Below are 22561 nucleotides of genomic sequence, written 5' to 3'. Positions count from 1 at the left end.
CCTGTCACGTCTGCGTGGCGATCTTGATCTTTTTGGTGAAGATCTGGAATTTCCCCGACGGGAATAACGAGAAGGTTCATGTCTTGATAAAGACCTTGATCTACCTCTCCAAGGGGAGGATCCAGAACGGCCACGATGAGAACGCCACACACGGTCAACCCGTGAGCGAGACCCAGAACGTCCCCGTCTGGGAGACGAAGGAGATCTGCGACGCACCCACCTTCTACGGTCTTGCCAAGATGGTGAACGCCTTGTAGCTGATCTTGACCGATTTCTACGCGAGTATCTGTCTGTCCTGGACCGTGAACGAGACCTAAAGGCTCGTGGTGGTGTTCTGCGCCGGGGTGGTGTTTTGGACAGTCCTTTTTTAGGAGGTGACCGTGAAAGTGATCGTCTTCTCTGTTGGTGCGATTCCTTGCTTACTGGACGTGAGACCTCTTTCTGCCCCACTGGTGACTTAGAGGAGGAACGAGAATGGCTGCGTCTTACTTTCTCTCGTACAGCTCCCGATCTGAAGGATTCACGTCTAGGCGAGTGAGAACTCTTTTTTTTAGCCGGTGATGCAATGCGTCGAATAGGGGGAGGCTCAGGCACGGGGACCCTTGGACGAGCAGGAGAAACACTCTCTTCAGAGCAGCTGTGCTGGCTTGAAGAGTCTGAACTGCTGTCTTCAGAAGATGAATCTGAGCTGCTGCGCTTTAAGGAAGCTGGAGACTTTGGACTATCAGGAGGAGATTTCTGTTTAAGTAGATGATCCTGTCTTATGGACTCCAGTTTTTTTGTGGACGGAGTATCTGAGAGATCAGCTCTCATAATAGGTAGAGAGGAGCTGGCCTGTCTGGGAGAGAAGTCATTTTGATGGTTGTTTGGAGAGACTGAATAACTCTTTGCAACTGCTTTGCCTTCACCACTTGAACAAGTAATAGGACTGTTTGTTCTTGGGGAGGAACGCATTTCTTGAAATGGAATTTTTCCTGAACTTTTCCCAATAGTAGCTAAACATTCCATGTAACGCTTGGGAGAACTACTAATATTTTGATTTGTGGACTCATCCATCTGTTTCTCAGGAGAAGCTCCTATTTCGATCAGGTTAGAGGCGGCTTCATCCACAGAGAATACTGCCAAGTCTCCAGGGCTTTTATCAGCATTCAGGCATGCATCAGCAGGCGCTGAAAGACACTTTAATTCACTATGGGATGCCACTAGATATTTTTCATCAGGTACGTCCCATGTTGCAGGTGACATCAAAGGCCTTACAGTTTCTAAAGGTTTTTGCGTTGGAGGACTGGCTGCAGAATGGTCATGGCTAGTCCTTAGCTTTTTTGAGGGAGGTGATGTCACTTTTTGAACTGGTAATGAACTTTGTTCATCATCCTCTTCCGAAGATGACGACGAAGAGGAAGAAGAAGAGGAGGAGGTTGAAGAGGAAGATGATGATGAGGAGGAAGAAGATGATGATGAAGAGGATGAGGAAGTTGATTTTCCTCTCTTGGTTAATCTTTTCTGTATAACCTTTTGAACTGAAGAGTCAGTATTTTTTGGTGGGGAATCATCCTCGGATACCTCTTGCTCAGTTGGTTTGGTTTGATTAACTAATGCTTCCTTAGTTGGCAGAACTGGGGAGGCCTTTGACTCTAGTTCAGGCTCATCATCCAACCTATTCCTGTGCGGTTTAGGTACTGCCAATCTGTATTCTGTGCCATTGGTATCAGAGGTCAAAGCCATTAATGATTTGTGCGTGAATTCTGCAGGCAAAGGTTTAGATGATATCTTAGCATCATCGGAACTATCAGAAGAAGTCTTGCTCTTTGAATGGATTCTTGTTTTATCCCAACTAGAAGATTCATCTTTACTAGTAAGTGGAAGAGTTTCAGATTTTTGTAATGTTTCCAATGGAGAACCTGGTTTCAACAAAAGTGGCTTCATGTAGGAGGTCTTAGACAATGATCTGCCAATATTGTCATCAACAGAAGATTTCACTTCAGGCCGAGAATGCATAAATTCCATTTTATACAATGGTGACTTGGATTCCTCTTCACATTCTGATCGGTGTTGTGGAGACTTTAATTTTGTTTCATAACAAATATCTGAAGGCGATTTTGGATGCTTATCCTGCTCAGAGGACGACAGCTTGCGCACAGATAGCTCAGACCTAGAATCGCTATCAGAGGATGAGCCAGAAGTCATTTTGCACAGTGATGTCTTTGATGCAACATGTCCAGGCGAGGCAGATTTCTCTCTAGATTGTCTGGATTTAGATTCCTGTCCTGGTGATGACCCAGAACTAGATTTAGCTCTGTGGGATGCACCTTTTAGTTCCATTTCTGACGCTTTAAAAGTATTTTTTCTCTGTGATGGCATAGATTCTGGCTCTTGCTCCGATCTAGAACTGCTCCTACCTTGGCTTGACCTCGACTTTGGTTGACATTCTGAAGATTTGGAAGCAGCTTTGTTACCATGAGACGGTGGGATACTAGAATCAGACGAGGAACAAGAGCTAGATCTGTGTTGATTTTGTAGCATCAATGATAAAGCTGAACTACTTTTGCTTGGTTGCGATTGAAATTTTGTTGTCCTTTCTGCTGATGATTCAGAACTCTCCCTATGCAGATATGGTTTTAACGTAGATCGTTTTTCTGGTGATGAACCAGAACTAGCTCTGTGTTTTGTTTTTCTACTTCTAGGTTGACGTCCTGAAGAAGAACCTGAGCTGTCTCTTGTTGGTGGTCGTCTACTTCTAGGCTGGCGTTCTGAGGATGACCTTGAACTAGATCGGGTTTGGGGTAGTCTACTTTTGGGCTGACTATCTGAAGAAGAGCCTGAACAAGCTTTAGACTGTCCTGATAATGATCTAGGACCAGGTAGAATGGATTTAGATACACCATCTGAAGACTGAAATCTTTGCTTATGGTGTTTAGCGATTTCAGTGTCAGAAATTTTGGACCTTACATTAGACGATTTGAACTCCTCACGACCGGATGAGTCAGATCTACTTCTGTGCATTGATGGCTTTGTTGTGCATTCAGAAGATGACGGAGAACCAATTTTTAGTGGAGAAAATCTTTTCACTTCCTTTTCTGAACTCAGTCTTGATCTACCTCGCTTTGGTAATTGTTTAGCTCTATAACCACAGTCTGGTGGAGAACCAGATCGCTCTTTACTCTGTGAGGAGCTAGATTCATTTTCACTTTTGGAGGAGGAACCAGACCTGTTTTTATGGCCGGCTCGCCTTGGTCTAGCTGTATGCCCTGAAGACTGGACCTTTTCTGGGGGCAACGTTCGCCTGCATTCACGGTCCGATGAGGACTCTGATCGATCTTTACTAGAGGTTTTGCCTTTGTGACCATGAGATAACTTTGATTCATCTTTCTGTGGAAATTTTTTGGAATCACTTGAAAACGTTGACAAATCTTGCTTGCTTTCCAAAGACCGATTCCTTACTGGCGACACAGATGACTTGGCATGGGAAAGGGAGGACAAGCCATCAGACGTTGGCCTGGGCTCAGGAGAGACTACGGCTGCCTTGTGCAATGCGGTTTTAAATCTACCGGTGTCACTACCCGCATTTTGAATGAGCAAGGTTTCATCGGGTGATCTACTTCTGTGTGAGGATGGCGATCTTGATGAGCTTCTAACCTGTGCAGGCTTGTTTTCCAATAGCTCTTTGTGTGCCAAAGTCTCAAGTGGCTTTGTTTGATGTGGAGAGTATTTACTACGCCTTCCTCTACTCTCGGGGGAAGAGCTGTATCTTTTCCTATGAGAATCCAGCTGTTTTACAGCTTTTTTTCTGGATGCACTACGGCTTTGGAGAGAAGGTGATCTTGATGTTCTTGTTGACATCCGTTTTGGAGGGGATTTGGATCTGGACAGTGAGCATCGGGCTTTAGTTCTTGGGGAAAGCTTTTTCTGGACTGGAGACAATGAACGTGATGAAGATCTTCTTCTGTAGGCCTGAGGTTTCTCTATAGCTTTAGGAGATGTTGCTTTCTTTTGAGTTGTTCTAGAAAGTGACTGTTTCGGAGACAATGAACGCGACGCTGCCCTCTCTCTTGGTGTTTGTGAACGAGAAGTGTTCTTTGCATATGAGCGTGGACTAAGACTGCGTGACCTAGAACCCACCAGAGCTTCAGAAGGTGAGCGGCCCCTTCTATACCTTGATGTAGAACGTGATCTTTTACCACGAAATGTTCCCGGTTTCTGTTCAGACTTCGAAAGAGATGTATTCCTCCTCTTTAAAGACAGAGAACGTGACTTCACTCTCCTTAGTGGAGAGCGAGTGTACGATCTTCCCTGTCTAGAAGACGACCTAGATCGTGATCTTGTCCTTCTTCGAGGTGAACGAGCGACTGAGTTTTTATTCCTGACTGGAGACCTAGACGGTGACCGTGCCTTATTCTTAGATGAATGGGACCTCTTCTGAGAATTGTCAGGTGCAGATCTCTCACGTGATGGTGCTGTCCCACGTCTCCCATCACCATAAGGGGACTTTGCCCTATCTTGATAGTGATGAGGGGGTGTCCGTGATACAGACCTTGCTTTTCGCTGGGGAGTTTTCAATCTAGCTTTGCGCGGAGGAGTGATCGATGGCGATCGTGCTTTTCGTGGGGATGTTTTGGGGGATCGAACTTTGCGTTTGGGAGTCTTGGACTTTGCCCTTCTTGGAGGGGTAAAGGAGGGCGATCTTGGTTTGCGACGAGGGGATTTTGATCGACCTTTTCTTGACGGGGACTTTGAAGCCGAACGATGTTTAGGGGGCGGAGTATTTAATTTATGTGGTCTCTGAGGACTGTGTGAAACACTTTTCCTTGACTTCCTATCAAGGTCTCCTCGTCTAACCGGTGATGACTTTGTTGGTGCTGCAGACTTCCCAGGCTTACCGCCAATAAGTTGTTCTGTTCTGTTTCTCATGTCCTTCCTGAGCTTCTCGTTATCAGACATTTCACTTGCTGAGGTTGATGAAGAGGAAGAGGATGAGGAAGATGACTGTGTACTCTTTGACACCTTTTTACTTGGGGCTGGTGGAGAGCGTTTCTTCTCCATGTATTTTCCATGTCTTAAAGAACTTTCCTTGGGTATTTGTTTTGGGGAGGCCCTCTCTTGGGATGGACTTCTTTCCCTCCTTGATGACTTGGTAAGCTGCTTCTGTCTAGGTGGTGATTGCCTTTGCTCTGGAGAATTAATCCGCTGTCTCGCCTCCACACCCTTTTCCTTTGGACTGTCATTTCTACTTCTCTTTCTGAGCACCGGACTACGGATAGGAGACTTCTCTCTGGCTGTAACACGGAGTGAATTCTTCTCGGTCCTCTCTCTGTCCTTGTTTTCTCGCTTATTGACATCTTCATCAGCTCCTGGCTCTTTACGCCTTTTAGGAGATATTGATGATGAGCGGTCTCTGCTACTTGGCTCATTCCTTGACCACTTCTGAGAGAAAATATGAAAAGAAAGACCAGGAAAGTGTTAAACTACTGAAATATATCACAATATGTATCAGCATAAGTTAATAACAGTGGCGTGACTTTTGCCCCATCAATTGTATTAATATGGGTTAATGACAAAGAAATGTCTATTTTATTCCATATTTTGACCATCTGTCTAAACCAAGAAAAAATATGAGAGATGGTAAGAACTTACCCTTGTTATCTCTATTTCTACGAAGTCCATAGGGTTCCACAGGATACCTTGGGGGGGGTATAGGTGTGACGTCAGTCGCTGGGCACCATAGAGTTAAGCTTTTCAGCCTCCCAGGATGCACTAGGGTCCCCCTCCTATACCCCGCCCCCGAGCCAAGGCACCTCAGTTAGTTATCAAGCCATAGGCCGGAGGAGGAGAAGGAAGAGAGAAAAAAGATCTGGACACATACAAGAATCACATTCTCACCAGAGGGAGACGGAAAACCGGTGACCAGAGCAAAGCCCATCTGCAGCACAGGTGCGACAGGGCGGGAGTCCTGTGGAACCCTATGGACTTCGTAGAAATAGAGATAACAAGGGTAAGTTCTTACCATATCTCATATTTTCTACTTCAGGGTCCATAGGGTATCCACAGGATACCTTGGGGATGTCCCAAAGCAGTATCCTTTAAGGGTGGGGACGCTCTTGTGCAGAAAGGAGAATCCGCCGCCCGAAGGAAGCATCCTGAGAGGCGAAGGTGTCAAACCTGTAATACCTCACGAAGGTATGGACAGAGGACCACGTAGCAGCCTTGCAGATCTGAACTGCCGAGGCACCACGTCGAGCTGCCCACGAAGGACCCACAGACCTAGTGGAATGAGCCTTCAGAGAAGGAGGGACCGGTAGGCCTTCATGAAGATAAGCTTCAGAAATAGCCATACGGATCCAGGCTGCCAAAGTTTGCTTTGAAGCAGGCCAACCCTTTTTACGGAAGCCATAGAGGACAAACAAAGCGTCCGACTTCCTAAACGAAGAAGTGCGGTCAACATAAGTCCTTAAGGCCCGCACAACATCCAAAGAGGCCTCACCCAGGGAAAGACCCGGTGAGTTAAAGGCAGGAACAACTATTTCCTCGTTAACATGAAACTGGGAAACAACTTTGGGAAGAAACTCGGGCCGAGTGCGGAGCACTGCCCTGTTCCCATGAAAAACCAAGAAAGGGGGTCTACAAGAAAGAGCCCCTAACTCAGAAACACGTCTGGCCGAAGCAATGGCCAGAAGGAAAACAGTCTTAGCTGTTAGCCATTTAAGATCCACTGAGCCCAGTGGTTCAAACGGCGGTCCTTGGAGAGCCCTCAGGACCACAGCCAAATCCCAAGGCGCCACAGGTGGAACAAAGGGCGGCTGAATGCGGAGAACACCCTGCATAAAGGTGCGCACATCCGGGATTGTAGCAATCCTACGGTGAAACCAGACAGATAGGGCCGAAACCTGTACCTTCAAAGAAGCAAGGCGAAGCCCATGATCTAGTCCCGCTTGCAGGAAGGCGAGAATCCGAGACAGACGAAACTCCCACGGTGCATAACCTCTCGGTCGGCACCACTGGAAGAACGTATGCCACACGCGATGGTATATCCTCGCGGAAGACGGTTTCCGAGCTCGTAACATGGTACGCACCACAGAGCTGGAAAACCCCCGGGACCTCAGCATGGCCGTCTCAACAGCCACGCCATCAAAGACAGCCGAGTCAGGTCCGGGTGAAGGCAAGGACCCTGAGACAGAAGGTCCGGTCGTAGCGGCAACCGCAGAGGACTGTCCACGGACAGACCCCGAAGGTCTGAGAACCAGTGCCGTCTGGGCCACGCGGGAGCTATCAACAGGAGCGTCCCTCCTTCCTGTTTGAATTTCCGGATTACCCGTGGAAGAAGGGAGACCGGAGGGAACAGGTATGAGAACCGGAACGTCCACCGGACGGACAGAGCATCCACCAGAGACGCCCCTTCGTCTCTTGTGCGAGACCCGTACACCGGCAACTTGTTGTGCCGGGACGCCATGAGGTCGATTTCTGGAAGACCCCACCTGTCCACCAGTAGTTGAAAAACGTCCGGGTGTAGGGACCATTCCCCCGGATGAACGTCCTGGCGACTTAGAAAGTCCGCCTCCCAATTTAGCACTCCCGGGATGAAGACCGCTGATATGGCCGGAAGATTGCGCTCCGCCCAAACCAGGATCCGAGAGACCTCTACGAGAGCCGCCCGACATGCGAGTTCCTCCTTGCCTGTTTATGTAGGCCACGGTGGTAGCGTTGTCCGACTGGACCTGCACCGGGCGACCCTGGAGAAACCGCTGTGCCTGCTGGAGAGCATTGAAGACCGCACGGAGTTCCAAGATATTTTTTGGAAGCTCCGCTTCTGTCGGCGTCCACCTGCCCTGGAACAAGTGTGGACCCGAAACTGCTCCCCAGCCCCGAAGACTGGCGTCCGTTGTCAACAGGACCCAATTTGGAACCCAGAACGGACGTCCCTTGTTGAGGTGGGTCGTCTGTAACCACCACGCAAGGGACAGGCGAACCTCCGGGGTGAGCACAATCGTCTGGGACTTCAGAGACTGAGGCAGCCCGTTCCACTTGGACAGGATCAGGTGCTGCAGAGGTCTGGAGTGAAACTGGGCGTATTCCACCATGTCGAACACCGACACCATGGAGCCCAGTAACCTCATCGCCGAGTGTAAGGACACCCGGCGGCTGTGCAGGCAACTGCGCACCCTTGACTGTAAAGCAGAGATCTTGTCCTCCGTCACGAAGATCCTTTGCTGTCCCGAGTCCAATAAGGCTCCAAGATGCAGAATCCTCCGAGACGGGATTAGAGTGGACTTCTGCCAGTTGATTAGCCAGCCGTGCCGTTGCAGCAGTGCAATGGTCAGGTCCAAGTGGCATAACAGGAGCTCTGGAGATCCTGCCACCAATAACAGGTCGTCCAAATACGGCAACATGCGGACTCCCTGCAGCCGCAGAGAAGCCGCCATGACCGCCATCACCTTGGTGACAACACGTGGTGCTGTTGCCAGGCCAAAAGGTAACGCCCGAAACTGGAAGTGGTCGCTGCGGATTGCAAACCTGAGGAACTGTTGATGGCGCAAAAGAATAGGGACATGCAGGTAAGCGTCCTGTATGTCCAATGACACCATGTAGTCCCCAGGTTCCAGCGCCAGAATGATGGACCGTAGGGTCTCCATCCGAAACTTCGGGACCCGCAAAGACTTGTTGAGTGCTTTGAGGTTGAGAATCGGACGATATGACCCATTGGGTTTCTGTACCAAAAATAGATTTGAATAGAAACCCTGGCCCCTCTGGGAGAATGGAACAGGCACTATAACTCCAGCCTGAAGCATAGTGTGCAATACCTTCCGCAGCTCCGTAGCCTTGTTCCGGTCTGATGGTAGACCCGTGGTGAAGAAGCGAGCCGGGGGTCTGTGCCGGAAGGAGAGGGCGTATCCGTGGGAAACCACCTCCAGAACCCAAGTGTCTGTCGTAGTGGTCGACCAACACTGGGCGAACTGTAGCAGGCGGCCTCCCACCCTGGGATCCCCCAAAGGGAGGCCCGGACCGTCAGGCCGCATTCTTGTCATCTGGCTTGGGGGCCGGACGTCTGGTACTCCATGCCTGCTTCCGGGGCTTGACCGATTTCTTAGGGCCAGCCTGTCGAGGAAACGACTGTGGTTTGGGCCTGCCCTGGGCCCTAGATGACCGAAAGGACGATGGTCCAGAACCAGAAGGAGCAGCGGCCGACGGGAGACAAGCAGATTTGGCTGCCGCCAGCGTGGCCACAATCTTATCCAGATCCGGACCGAAGAGAACTTCTCCGGTAAACGGCAACGCTTCCAGACCTTTCTTGGAATCTGCGTCCGCCTTCCAGGATCGCAGCCACAAGGTGCGACGAGCAGCTACCGCTGCTGAAGAAATTCTAGACACCAGAGTACTAATGTCTACAGCCGCCTCGTTGATGTAGGTGGCCGAATCACGGAGATTGCCAATCAACTCCGCCTGTTCGGCCGGACAGTCGGATTCAAAAGAAGCCTCTAATGAATCCGCCCAGCGCTCCATCGCTCTGGCAACCCAGCAAATGGCCATAGCCAGCCGTGCTGCCCCCCCTGCAAGGGAATAAGCGGACTTCAGGCAGATTTCTACCTTGCGGTCCGTAGCATCCTTAAGGGAGGACATGGATGGCATCGGCAATGTGGCACTACGGACAAGACGGGTCACGTGAGAATCCACCTGTGGAGGGGATTCCCACTTAGCAAAATAATTATCCGCGAACGGATAAGCCACCGCCAGGCGTCTCTGCGGCTGGTATCTTTTGCCAGGTTGTTTCCACGCCTCCTCTAAATGGTCCACCAACTGACCCGAAAGAGGAAAGACTGTGGCATCGCCCTTCACATCTTTGAAAAAGGCATACTTAGATTTAGCCGCTGGGGGAACTTCGTCCTCAATCACCAAGGCTGTGCGGACCGCCCGAATAAGTCCAGGAAAATATACTTTGGACTTAGCATCAGCGTCCTTAGTATGGAGAGGTTCCTGATCGTAAGGATCCAGAATCTCCCCATCATCAGACGTCCCTTCGTCATCCTCATAAGGAGCGGACAGAGACGCCACCGGCCTTTTATGAGGCCGCATCACAGACTCCTCTTGCAACACATCCGACAAGTGCTGTACAGAACTCGTCAGGGAGTTAACCCACGCTGGCTCCTGAGAACCCGGGAGCGGGGAAATAGGGAGACTGTGGGGTACCACCAATTGTCGTGGGAACCCCTGCATGGGTGACGACACCACAGACTGCTGGGACAAACCCATCGGAGTAAACGCGGGCTGCGGAGCTAACTGGCCCACTAAAGCTGTTAACGCCTGAGCGAAACAAGCCCAGGGCGGCTCCTGTACCGGTGCTGTAACCGTAATAGGCCGCGCCATGGACAAACACTGCCGGCAAAGGCCCTCCGCGCTACCCTCCCCCTCCGCTAACGGTACTTTGCACGTGGTACACTGTAGCCGGAGGGGAAAATCACTTTCAGACATGATGGCACCACGTATGTGACCTCTCTCACCAATTAAGTATTAAATAGGCGAGAGACCACCCTGCAGCACCGCACCGCAAGGGCTTTAGCAGAAAGAACAGGGACAGTAATAAAGCTGACAGTTTAGAGAAGAAAAGTTACAGGCAGCAGCGCTAGCACAGTCACATACAATGCAAAGAAAATCAATTCCTGCACTAACAGCGCTGATCACTCAACTACGCAGACACAGGGCCTGGTAGGACACAGCGCTGCATACACAGACCTGAGCCACAGCGGAGGAGAGGTATGCGGGGGGACCCAGACCACGATGCTTCCGTCCAGCGCTTCCAGCAGCATTCACCATGCGTTCTGGAGAAGATGGCCGCCGAGGAGCAGAGAGGAGGCTGGCCTGGGGGAGGAGCGCTGCCACAGGACCAGTCGGCAGCATGCAGAGAGGGCTGTGTGCAGCAGGGGAGGCGCCGGCTGTGAGACAGGGAAGGCGCGCTCCCCTGGCATGCATTTAACCCCTGGGACGCCGCAGCGCTACCGCTCTGCTGCGGTCCGCTGTCCCAGGGGGTAGTGGAAAGCGCAGGTTGGTCGCCTGGCTCCACGCTGCAGCCAGTCCCCAGGGAGCCCCCTGCCTGGGGACTTAGGACCATGTGACCAGCGGGGACCCACCGCGGGACCCCGCTGCTTACCTTTGTCCCCCTTGGATCCGGCCATGGTCCGGAACATCTGAGGTCACCGCTAGCTGTGACCCCAGATGCTCACCAGCATCCCCGGATCGGTACCGGCGTTCTGGTACCGGCGGGGGTGTAGGGAAGACAGCATGGACGTCAGGACTGACTGTCCATGCTGTACATCCAGATGTGCAGCCACAGCTGCACTGAAGAAAGCTTAAGGGGCTCTTCTAGCCCCCACTCCGACAGGTGCACCCGACGCCGGCCGGGCACCAAACTAAACTGAGGTGCCTTGGCTCGGGGGCGGGGTATAGGAGGGGGACCCTAGTGCATCCTGGGAGGCTGAAAAGCTTAACTCTATGGTGCCCAGTGACTGACGTCACACCTATACCCCCCCCAAGGTATCCTGTGGATACCCTATGGACCCTGAAGTAGAAATGTGCCCTTATTTTATCCCAATCAATCAAAACCTTTGGAATATATTGTAGTAATACTACAACAGAGGAAAAAAAGGCACCTGTTAAATGTTGATTATTATATATAAGGAATGGATACGATATACTGGCGGCTGAATAGCCACCGGTTCTAATCCAGACTCTGGAAGCCCAAAGGCTGAAGATCCCAACAGAGGAGGTAAGTAGGCTATTCCTACCCCTCTTCCCCCCCCTCTAACCCTAACCTCCGCCCCCTAGTGCCTAACCCAAACCCCCCTTTCCCGCACCCTAAATCTAACCCTTCCGGGGGGTGTGCCTAACGCTAACTTTCCCTCGGGGATGCCCAACGCTAAACCCTCCCCATCCCCGAGGACAGTGCTATTACTTACTACTGTCTGGACATTCAGCATTCCGACACCGGAATCCTGATGTCCTTCGGGATTTTCGCGTCGGCATTTCCTCCGGCGGCGGGATTCTGGCGTCTGTATTTCGGCAGCCAGCATCCCGTCCGCCGGCTATTTAACTACATCCCATATATAGTTCTCATGAACAGAACAGTAGTCATTTAGTGTAAATTGCTGAATATGCTGAATTATGTTTTCATGCCAGGTTTTTAGCCTTGGCAGCTAGGCTTGCAGAGATAAATTATAAAGCGAATGTATCATCCTTTTCTTACCCATAACTGAGTCAAATATGTCACCTGCTGCTAATTAAAGTAGAGCACTAATGTATGTATGCATCAACTGGGAGGTTACTGCCCCTTACTGGGTATTAAAAAAAGAAAAAGACCAACATTGAATACACTACAGCCCTTGTGACTGGAGCCAATGGTAGCATTCTGGACCAAGGTTCCTCAAGCTGGGTATCACTAAATGGCAGAAGGGGCTCCCCAGGGATAAGGAGGCTGATGTCTATGCATTACATTGAAGCCAACCCTAGCAAAGTATACCTTTTGATAACCTTCATCTGTGTGCTTATATATATATATTTTTTTCTCTACATATCTATATATTATTTTTATATCTATATATATCTATTTCAACAATTATCCTAACACCAAGCTGCCAGCGAGAGTGGCAGTTGGTGTGGCCCCCTTATTTGTATGTTGTACTGCGCTTCAGCCATACATCTGGAGTCTCCCGTAGTGCTATAGACTTAACATTTTGACTAGGTTTTTTTCTTACTAGTAAATTCACTTTATTTCTATTTGGATATTGAAAACATAACTTAATTTGGATTGTAATAGGGTACACCAATGTCCCACTCACAGGAGACAAAGCCTGCCTGTTCTGGTCCCTCTCAAATGAGAGGCAGACTGTTCATTGTGTGTAATTACTCTTTTCATGTGATACTTTTCACCTATAACCTGTGTTATAAACTCCCCACTGGGAACACAGTCTAAAATCACCCAGACAAAGCAAGAGGGATGACGATACGTTGACTGAGTTTTAAGCCAAGATATTTGGCAATATAGAAATTGGATTTTGTACTCACTGTAAAATTCCTTCCATCTGGGGGACACTAGAGTAATTGCATTTGGGTTAGCGTGTGTGGCACCACTAGTTAAAAGCTCTGCCTCTTCTAACCCCTCCCACATCCACCTAATCCTCCGTTTATGTAATTAGCAAAGCCGTATAGAGGAAGAACACAAAAACAATACCAAACCAAATGTCAAGCAACAGATCACAACAACAAAGTAGAAAGGGATCACGGTAACCCCCAGATGGACTATGAGGAAGGGATTTTACAGTTAGTACAAAATCCAATTTACTATTGCATCTATCTGTGGCACTCTGCAGTACTTACAGGTGGGATTTCCCAAAGCAAGCTAATGAAGGGAGAGGGGGGGGGGGGAAGAGGAGGTAACATGGCTGTTCCATTGAGGCACCATGGCGGACTGCCCAAGAGGCTTTAAGGAGGAAGAGCTGGCAGAGGAAGGTACTCGTAGAAAGTCCAGAAGAACAATTTCATGGTTGAGATGAAACTTGGACACAACCTTAGGAAGAAAAGAATGTTTTGAGTTGCAAAACTACTCGTTCTGAATGAAAAATTATAAGGGGAGGCTTGCAGAACACAGCAGCCAATTCAGAGACACATATGGCAGATGCAATGGTCGGGAGGAATACAACCTTTAAAAGGTGAGAAACAGGAATTCTACCGACTCAAAAGGTGCCTTCTGGAGTGCTTCCAACACCAGATTTAAATGCCATGGAGGCACAGGCGAAACATACGGTGGCTGAATACGAAGGACACCCCGAAGGAAGGTCTGAACCTCCAGAATGGTGGCAAACGTTTCTGGAACAAGATCGACTGGGCCAAAACCTGCCCCTTCAGAAAAGAAAGGTGAAGGCCCCAGATCAAACCATCTTGAAGAAAAGAGACACGGTAAATAGAAGGCAGCAGCTGAGAGACAAATACTCATGCGATGAGTTGTACAGCTGTCAGACTCAAATTCTGGAAGTAACCAGCTTATGAGCATGAACCATGGTCTGTACTACTTGCCAGGAGAACCACTAAGCCTTCAAGATCTGGGCCTCGAGAACCATTCTTTCAAAGCCACCTGATGAAACCCGAGTGCATACACAAGGTCTGGCCGAAGAGGAAGACTAAGGAACCTTGGCCACCAAACTTTGAAGAGTTTACCTCTGTCAACGAGGCCAGTCTGGAGCTATTAGAATGACTGGAAGAGCCTCCCACCGAACATACTGAAGAACCCTGGTCAGCATGGACAGAGGTGTAAATAGAAAGCTCCAAGGAGCCATCATGGCATCCACGAAGGATACTTGAGGGTCCCTTGACCAAGCTCCATAGAGGAAAATTCATGTTCAAACAAGATGCCATGAGGTTTATGTCAAGCCGTCCCCCACATATGTTCACGTTTCCCACCACCTGGTGTAGTTCTTATTCGCCAGTATCTGCCTCCCAGTTGTCCACTCCTGGAATGAAGACAGCCGATATGGCAGGAACCCTGAGTTCCGCCCAATGAAGGATGTGAGAGACACTTCTCTCATTACCTGAAGACTGAGTTCCGCCCTGCCTATATATGTATGCCACGGCCGTGGCATTATCCGACTGGTTCCGAACAGGCTGGAGAACTAACACCTTTAGGCACCTGCAGAAGAGATTGCACCGGAGGGCGATCCTGGGCCCCCAGAACATCATGCAGTTTGACTGTAGGTTTGGGGATAGGCTGGCAGGTTCCTGTTGCGTCACGGCACCTGAAAACTCTACTGCAGGGGTACCCAGACATATCTCGAAAGGACTGGAATTTCCCTCTGCCCCGAGGGTGAAAGGAGCGAAACCTGGGAGATTTCTCTTGGAGGTAGACACTGGTAAGGTAAGGGTTCATACCCCCATGGCCTGAGAAATACATTTGTTAAGTTCTGACCCAAACAGAAGCCCCCCCTCAGAGGGAACCGCCACCAAAGCACATTAAGATTCTGAGTCAGCATTCCAAGACCTAAGCCAAATAGATCTAGCAAAAAATGCCGATTCCGAAATCTGTGTCTGAGTAGAGACCACATCACCCACATAAGCTAAGCTTCACAGATCTGCTTTGCCAAAGTAAAGGATTCAGAATAAGTCTCCTCCGACTGAATTCCGGAGACCATCTGAGCCACCCAGGAGTCTATAGCCCTGATGAAGCACTTGCCAGCAAGGGCTAAAGGGAGGAACAGGTAAGGGTGAACACAGATTCCAACACAGCCTTGCTTTTCCTATCTGTTTGATACTTTAATGTAACAGAGTGCACCATAGGGATATCTGTGGCCTTAGCCAACCACGTAATGGGTGCTTACACCCAAAGCGGGACCTCCCAAGGTCTAGTGTCCTCATCGGCAAAAAATAAAAAAGGTACCTAGTTTTTAGGGGCCTCGTTTAAAAGTTCCCCAAAATGTGAGAAAGTTGGAAACACTGACACCTGCTTATTCTTGTGGCTAAAGGAGACGGCAAAGCTGGTCTCACAACCCTCTGTGTCTAGTACCTACAGGGTTGGACACAATGCATAAATAAAAAGGAGAGTTATGGTAAAACGGTCTTTCTTCAAATTCCATAGGGTCCACAGGGAGACAATGAGAGCTATGGTAAGAACTTACTTTGTTATCTCTTTCTTCGAAGTCCATATGGTCCACAGGGAGACCTTTGGGTATAGTTTGGGATCCAAATCCGGGCACCACGCAGTTAAAGCTTTCAGCTCCCAAGATGCACTGGGTTCACTCACCCTATAACCCCGCCCCCAAGCCAGAGGCACCTCAGTTTGTAAGTAGCCAAAGGCCGGAGGAGGAAAGAGAGAACAAAAGACTGGAACACTCAAGAATCAAACACTCAGAGAAGGAGACGGGAAACAGGTGACCAGTAACATAACCCATATGAAGCCAGGTGCGTCAGGGCGGGTGCCCTGTGGACCCTATGAACTTCGAAGAGAGATAACAAAGGCAAGTTCTTACCATCTCATTTTCTTCTTCAGGGTCCATAGACCCCACAGGGAGACCTTGGTGATGTCCCAAAGCAGTCCTATTAAGGGTGGCGACGCTCCTGCGCTGAGAGGAGAATCTGGCGCCCAAAGGAAGCATCCTGAGAGGCAAAAGTATCTAATGCATAGAACCTTAGAAAGGTCTGGGTGGAAGACCACGTGGCCGCCTTGCAAGGCTGAACAGCCGAGGCACCACGGCGAGCCGCCCACGAGGGGCCCACAATCCGAGTAGAATGAGCAGTAACAGAAGCCAGAAAAGGAAGGCCTTCCTGTATGTAAGCCTCCGAGATAGTCATACGAAGCCATCTAGGCAATGTTTGTTTCTTGGCCGGCCATCCTTTCTTGTGAAATCCATAGAGCACAAATAAGGATTCTGATTTCGGAAGGAACTGGTACAGTCCACATAAATCCTGGAGGCTATGGACCGTAGCCAATAAGGCTTCACCTGCCGAGAGGACTGGTGACTGAAAGGCTGGTACGATAAGTTCCTGAATGACATGGAACTTAGAAACCACTTACGGAAGAAACCCAGGGCGAGTGCGACTCACAGCCCTCGCTTGATAAAATATCCAGAAGAGGGAGGCACAGGAGAACGCTCCCAAATCTGACACTCTAATGGCAGATGCAAACGCCATAAGAAAGTCTAAGCCATAAACCACATAAAGGCTACCGAATCTTGTGGTACAAATGGAGGCCCCTGGAGGGCCCGAAGATCTACTGCCAAATCCCAAGGAGCCCCAAGGGGGGACAAAGGGAGGTACAATCCAGAGAACACCCTGAAGGAAGGAGCAGTTCAACATTGGAACCAAATTGACAATGCAGAGACCTGCACACTTTCAGGTAGGCCAGGTGGAGGGCTAGACCCAATCCATCTTAAAAGGAATTCCAGGACTCTGGAAATCCGAAATACAGTAGCTACGATCCTCAAGAAATATGTATGCCACATATCCCAGCAGAAGCTGGCTTACACGCTCTAAGCACCCTGATGAAGACAGAGCCAGAAAATCCTTTGGACTTCAGTAGGGACGCAGTCAAAGACAGATGATCCAGGTCCAGGGAAAGGCAAGCACCCTGCAACAGGTCCGTACGTTGAGGTAGCAGGAACGGAGTGTCGATGGAGAGACTATGAAAATCTAAACACCAGTGACGTCTGTGTCAATCTGGAGCCACCAGCAGGACAGTACATCTGACTTGTTTAAACTTCCAAAGAACTCGAGGAAGAAGGGAGACCGGAGGGAACAGGTACGCGCAAATTGGAAGGTCCACTTCACTGACAATGCGTCGTCAAAGGTTGCTTTGGTATCTCTAGTTCCGGACCCGTACACTGGAAGTTTGTGATGGTGTCGAGAGGCCATGAGGGCCACCTCTGGGAGGCCCATCTGCTCACTAGGAGTTGAAACATCTCTTGGTGAAGAGACCACTCCCTGGGATGGACGTTGTGACGGCTGAGGAAGTCTGCTTCCCAATGGAGAACTCCAGGAATGAACACTGCAGAGATGGCCGGCAGGTGACCCTTGGCCCATGTCAGAATGTGTGACACTGCCATTGCTGCCCGACTTAGAGTATCCCCTTGATGCCAGCCACTGTTGTGACATTGTCAGACTGAACCTGTACAAAGTTCCAATATGTTTATTGACAGGGTTGAATCGACCAACGTCCAATGTCCCTGAAAGGAGTGCGGACCGGTCACTGCCACAGCCCCGGAGACTGGCATCCGATGAAAGGACTACCCAGTCGAGGCTAAAAAGGGGCGACCGTTGTATAGAGGAGATGGCCATAGCCACCTAGAGACAGAAGCACCTCCGGAGAGAGCATCAGCGCCTGAACATTTATCTGATGGAGAAACACGTTCCACCTGGAGAGAATCAGATTTGCAAAGGCCAGTAATGGAATGGAGCACACTGTCGAAGCACACTGTCGAAGGTGGACACCACGGATTTCAGAACCTGCATTACTGAGTGGATGGACACTCGTCGACTGTGGAGACATCTGCGCATTCGTAGTTGAAGAGTGAAGATCTTGTCTAAAGTCAGAAAGATTCTCTAATCCTGAGAATCCAGCAGGGCTCCCAGATAAATCATTCTCTTGTGAGGGATTCAGGGAGGACTTTTTCCAGTTGATTGACCATCCGTGCGTTGTGAAGGAAATAAATGGTTAACTGTAAATGGCGTTGAAGCACCTCTGGTAATCCTGCTAAGAGCAGGAGGGCATTCAGATACGGTAGCATTCGGACACTCTGTGCAGGTAGGCTGTCATGATAGCCATAATTCTGGTAAACCCCGGTGGAACTGTGGACAGTCCAAAGGAAAGAGCCTGAAAATTTGAAGTGTTGCTGTGGCACAGCAAAGCGGAGGGAACGCTGAGAGGACGCTACAGGTACATGTGGGTACGCGTCCTGAATATCCAGCGATACCATAAAATCCCCAGGCTCCATAGATTGGATGATGGTGCGTAGGGTATCCCTCCTGAACTTTGGCACCTTTAGGAATTTGTTCAGGGATTCCAGCTTGAGGGTAGGCCGATGAGACCCATTCAGCTTCTGAACCAGAATGAGTAGAATGATAACCAGTCCCTCGCTGAGATAGTGGGACTGGCATAATTACCCCTGCTTACAGCAAGGACTGTATTTTCTGAATTTGTAAGGCCTCGTTCAGGTCTGAAGTAGGGCCTGTGTAGAAAACAGGTGGGGAGGCTGTCCGAGAAATGAGAGGGCGTACCCGTGAGAAACCCCTTCTCTTACCCAAGCATCCATGGTGGTTTGACACCATTACTGGGCGAACTGAAAAATTCGGCCTCTCACTCTGGGACCCATCAGATGAAGGTGTGTCCAGGCAGGCCGAGGATTTATCCTCAGGTGTAGAACCAGGGCGTCTGGTGGTCCAGGTCTGCTAGGTTCTGAGTATGGCGGCCCTCATGGAAGCCGACTGCCTAGGAAAGGACTGGCCTTTAGGCTTTTTTTGAGGACAAAAGGACTTAACAGATGTAGTCCGAGACCTTGTAGTGGAAGTAGCCAAAGGCAGAAAAGCCGGTTTGTGATACTGCCAACGCTGCAACAATCTTGTCAAGGTCAGGGCCAAACAAGATAGGATCTATCTTGGAATCGACCTCTGCCTTCCATGAGCGCAGTCACAGGGTATGGCGGGCAGAAACCCTAGGAGGTGAGGAGACAGGCATCCAATGTTGCTTCTCCAACATAGGAAACTGCATTTTGAATGAGAGCAACAAAAAGGACATCTGAGCCCCAGAAGCTTCTGAGGGGGAAAAAAAAGTTTTCAAATGCATCAGCCCAGCTCTCTATATAGTTAGTCAGCCATGCAATAGCCATGGTCGGACATGCAACAGCCCCTGAAAGAGAGTGCATTGATTTCAGGCAAAGCTTCCACCTTCCTATCCGTAGAATCTTTCAGGGAAGGGATGGAAGGCGTAGTAGCGCTTTTTATCAAGCGAACAACAAGAGAATCTACCCCAGGCGGTGATTCCATTACGTGCAGTGACCCTCAGGGAATGTGTAACAAGAGGCCAAACGCTTTTGTGAGCGATACCGCTTACCTGGCGAATGCCAGACCTCCGCCATGTGATTCACCATCTGGTCAGAGAGGAGGAAAACAGCCGCAGACATTTTAACCTGCTTAAACTGAGTGCGTTTTGATTTAGGTGCAGGTTCATCATCCTCTATAACTAAGAAGAACCTGATGGGTAGCTCCAAAGCAGGGATAACAATACTTTATTTAGGCTTCACCTTGTGACAAAGGGAATCGGAGTCAGACACATCATCCATCTCTCCCTTGTCTGACGACCCTTCTGTGTCAGAGCGCAGTGCAGACTGGAAAAACACCACCGGGCGTTTAGACGCCTTCTTAGGGTTGTCCTTCTCTAATATGGTCTGAAAGACCGTAGCTATAGAGAAGACATCCACCCATGGTGACTGCTGTGGTAATCCCTGCCAGGGAAATGACAGACTGTTGTGGTACCTGAGGGGATTGCATGTACTGCGAAAAGCCCTGGTAGGGAGCGACAGTCTGTGTCACAGGGGTAGATGGCAAGAACTGCGAGATACCCTGCGAGGGAAGGATGTCATGTTAAGGTAACCCCATGTGGGTTACAACTGTGGAGGGCCATTAGGTGATCCGCAATGGAGGCCAAGGTCTGAGAAAAAAAAACACCCATCGGGGTTTCCGTTAAGGGGCCCGGCCCCTGATGGCACCTAATACATAACCCTTCCAGAGTCAAATCCTCCGTACTCACACCTGCAGCACATGACAGGCAGGATAGCAGGAATGGGTGCAGTATTGTTTTCCATTTCCTGGTCAGACCTATCTGACTAATAATCATTGTGGAAATATGTGAAATATGTCGGACAGCTGTTTCCTAGAAGCATCAGAGGGAAATGTGTCTTCTAGGGCCTCTGCCCAACTCTCAATGGCTTTTGCCACCCAGGCTGTAGCCCTGGCAGGACGAGTAATAACTCCTGTAAGAGAGTATATAGATTTTAGACAAGCGTCCATCCTTCTATCCGTAGTCTCCTTTAAGGCGTTTGCAGTATGGATATGTAAGGTAGCGTTCTTATCCAGGCGTGTCATGTGGGAATCCACTGCTGGGGGAACTTCCCATTTAGTGCAATCAGTAGCTGGAAGAGGGTAAAAGGAAATTAAGCATTTAGGCAGCTGAAACCTTTTACCGGGCATATTCCATGGCCTGGCCCACTCCGAGGCTACCGACACGTCCGCAGGCCTGGCCCACTCCGAGGCTACCGACACGTCCGCAGGCCTAGCCCACTCCGAGGCTACCGACACGTCCGCAGGCCTAGCCCACTCCGAGGCTACCGACATGTCCGCAGGCCTAGCCCACTCCGAGGCTACCGACACGTCCGCAGGCCTAGCCCACTCCGAGGCTACCGACACGTCCGCAGGTCTGAAGGCTGTGAGCACATAGACATGTCGCTGCAATTTCTTTCAGCCAGCAGAACATGTATAATACAAAGCAGATCCGTGCTTCACCTTGGAAACCTTTTCTGGCTTCTCTGACATGTTATTAGCACAGAATAATACACAACAACCGACCACCTGGCTAATCCCTATATCAGGAATAGCGCATGAAGGCTATCTGTGATCAAGTAACAGCCTAATCCCTATATCAGGAATAGCGCATGAAGGCTATCTGTGATCAAGTAACAGCCTAATCCCTATATCAGGAATAGCACATGAAGGCTATCTGTGACCTAGTAACAGCCTGCCTAATCCCTATATCAGGAATAGCGCAGGAAGGCCATCTGTGACCAAGTAACAGCCTAATCCCTATATCAGGCATAGCTCATGAAGGCTATCTGTGACCAAGTAACAGCCTAATCCCTATATCAGGAACAGCGCATGAAGGCCATCTGTGACCAAGTAACAGCCTAATCCCTATATCAGGAATAGCGCAGGAAGGCCATCTGTGACCAAGTAACAGCCTAATCCCTATATCAGGCATAGCGCATGAAGGCTATCTGTGACCAAGTAACAGCCTAATCCCTATATCAGGAATAGCGCATGAAGGCTATCTGTGACCAAGTAATAGCCTAATCCCTATATCAGGAATAGCGCATGAAGGCTATCTGTGACCAAGTAACAGCCTAATCCCTATATCAGGAATAGCGCATGAAGGCTATCTGTGACCAAGTAACAGCCTAATCCCTATATCAGGAATAGCGCATGAAGGCTATCTGTGACCAAGTAACAGCCTAATCCCTATATCAGGAATAGCGCATGAAGGCTATCTGTGACCTAGTAACAGCCTAATCCCCATTTCAGCTGCAGAGCTGGTCCAGTGTTCTCCCCTGAAAATTTTTCCAGCCAGGTTGGGGCCTTCGCAATAATAAAATGTGTTAAACCCTGACCTTATAATGATGTAAGCTTGAAATAACATTTTATATATTAATTCTCCTCTTATTATTAGAGGCCCGGTTGTTGGATTATGAAAAAGCTGCAAAGTCTGTAGGATCTGGTCCTTATTATACAGCTCCCAGATTCTGTCCTCACTTGCAGGGTTCCCTAGTGCCGGGTGGTGCACCCGCAAACACCAGCCTGGGGAGAGCACTGCCGTCTGTTATTAGCTAAAATGGTGCTGAGCGGACTCTTACGAGCCCACCAAGCAGAAGTGGCGCGCAGCTACGCACAATGCACTGCTGGGAGCCATAGTCCTGTCAGTACTACAGCCTGGGAGCAGAGCAGCGACAGCCGCAGAGTGCACTAAGGGACACCCGGCCACACACCTATACGGCTCCATGTACCGGATCCAGTAATAAAAGGGTCTCAGCGTAGCCTGTGGCAGCCGTTACCTGACCCAGGGCCTCCTCAATGTGTCCCAGGCCGGCAGAGCGGGACTTGGGCTCACACCAACCCCCTTATACTAGCCAACTCCGGCACCACCTTTGAGCAGGGGACTAAAGTGCTGGTAGGGGATTACCCAAAGGAAGAAAATCTAACTAAGAGGCTTAGGGGTTAAATTTACTAAAGTGAGAATTTTCAGAAGTGAGTTTTAGAAGAGATGTTGCCCCTAGCA

General features: G+C 49.6%; 1 protein-coding gene across 2 annotated transcripts in view; it reads right to left on the bottom strand.

Moving 5' to 3' along the window:
• LOC148431122 (uncharacterized) overlaps nt 1-22561 on the bottom strand; it is a 101531-nt gene that overhangs the window by 63969 nt on the left and 15001 nt on the right. For both annotated transcript variants that reach the window (XM_088466317.1, XM_088466318.1), the window contains exon 11: nt 1-5421. This exon is cut by the window's left edge and continues 914 nt beyond it. In XM_088466317.1, the coding sequence (XP_088322443.1) occupies nt 1-5421 (5421 nt within the window). The remainder of the gene's footprint in view (nt 5422-22561) is intronic.

Source organism: Taudactylus pleione, unplaced genomic scaffold (genome assembly GCF_031769625.1).
Source record: "Taudactylus pleione unplaced genomic scaffold, aTauple2 ptg002781l, whole genome shotgun sequence".
NCBI lineage: Eukaryota > Metazoa > Chordata > Amphibia > Anura > Myobatrachidae > Taudactylus > Taudactylus pleione.
The sequence above is the reverse complement of the archived record's forward strand: the minus strand, read 5'-3'. Positions and strand labels throughout refer to the sequence as shown.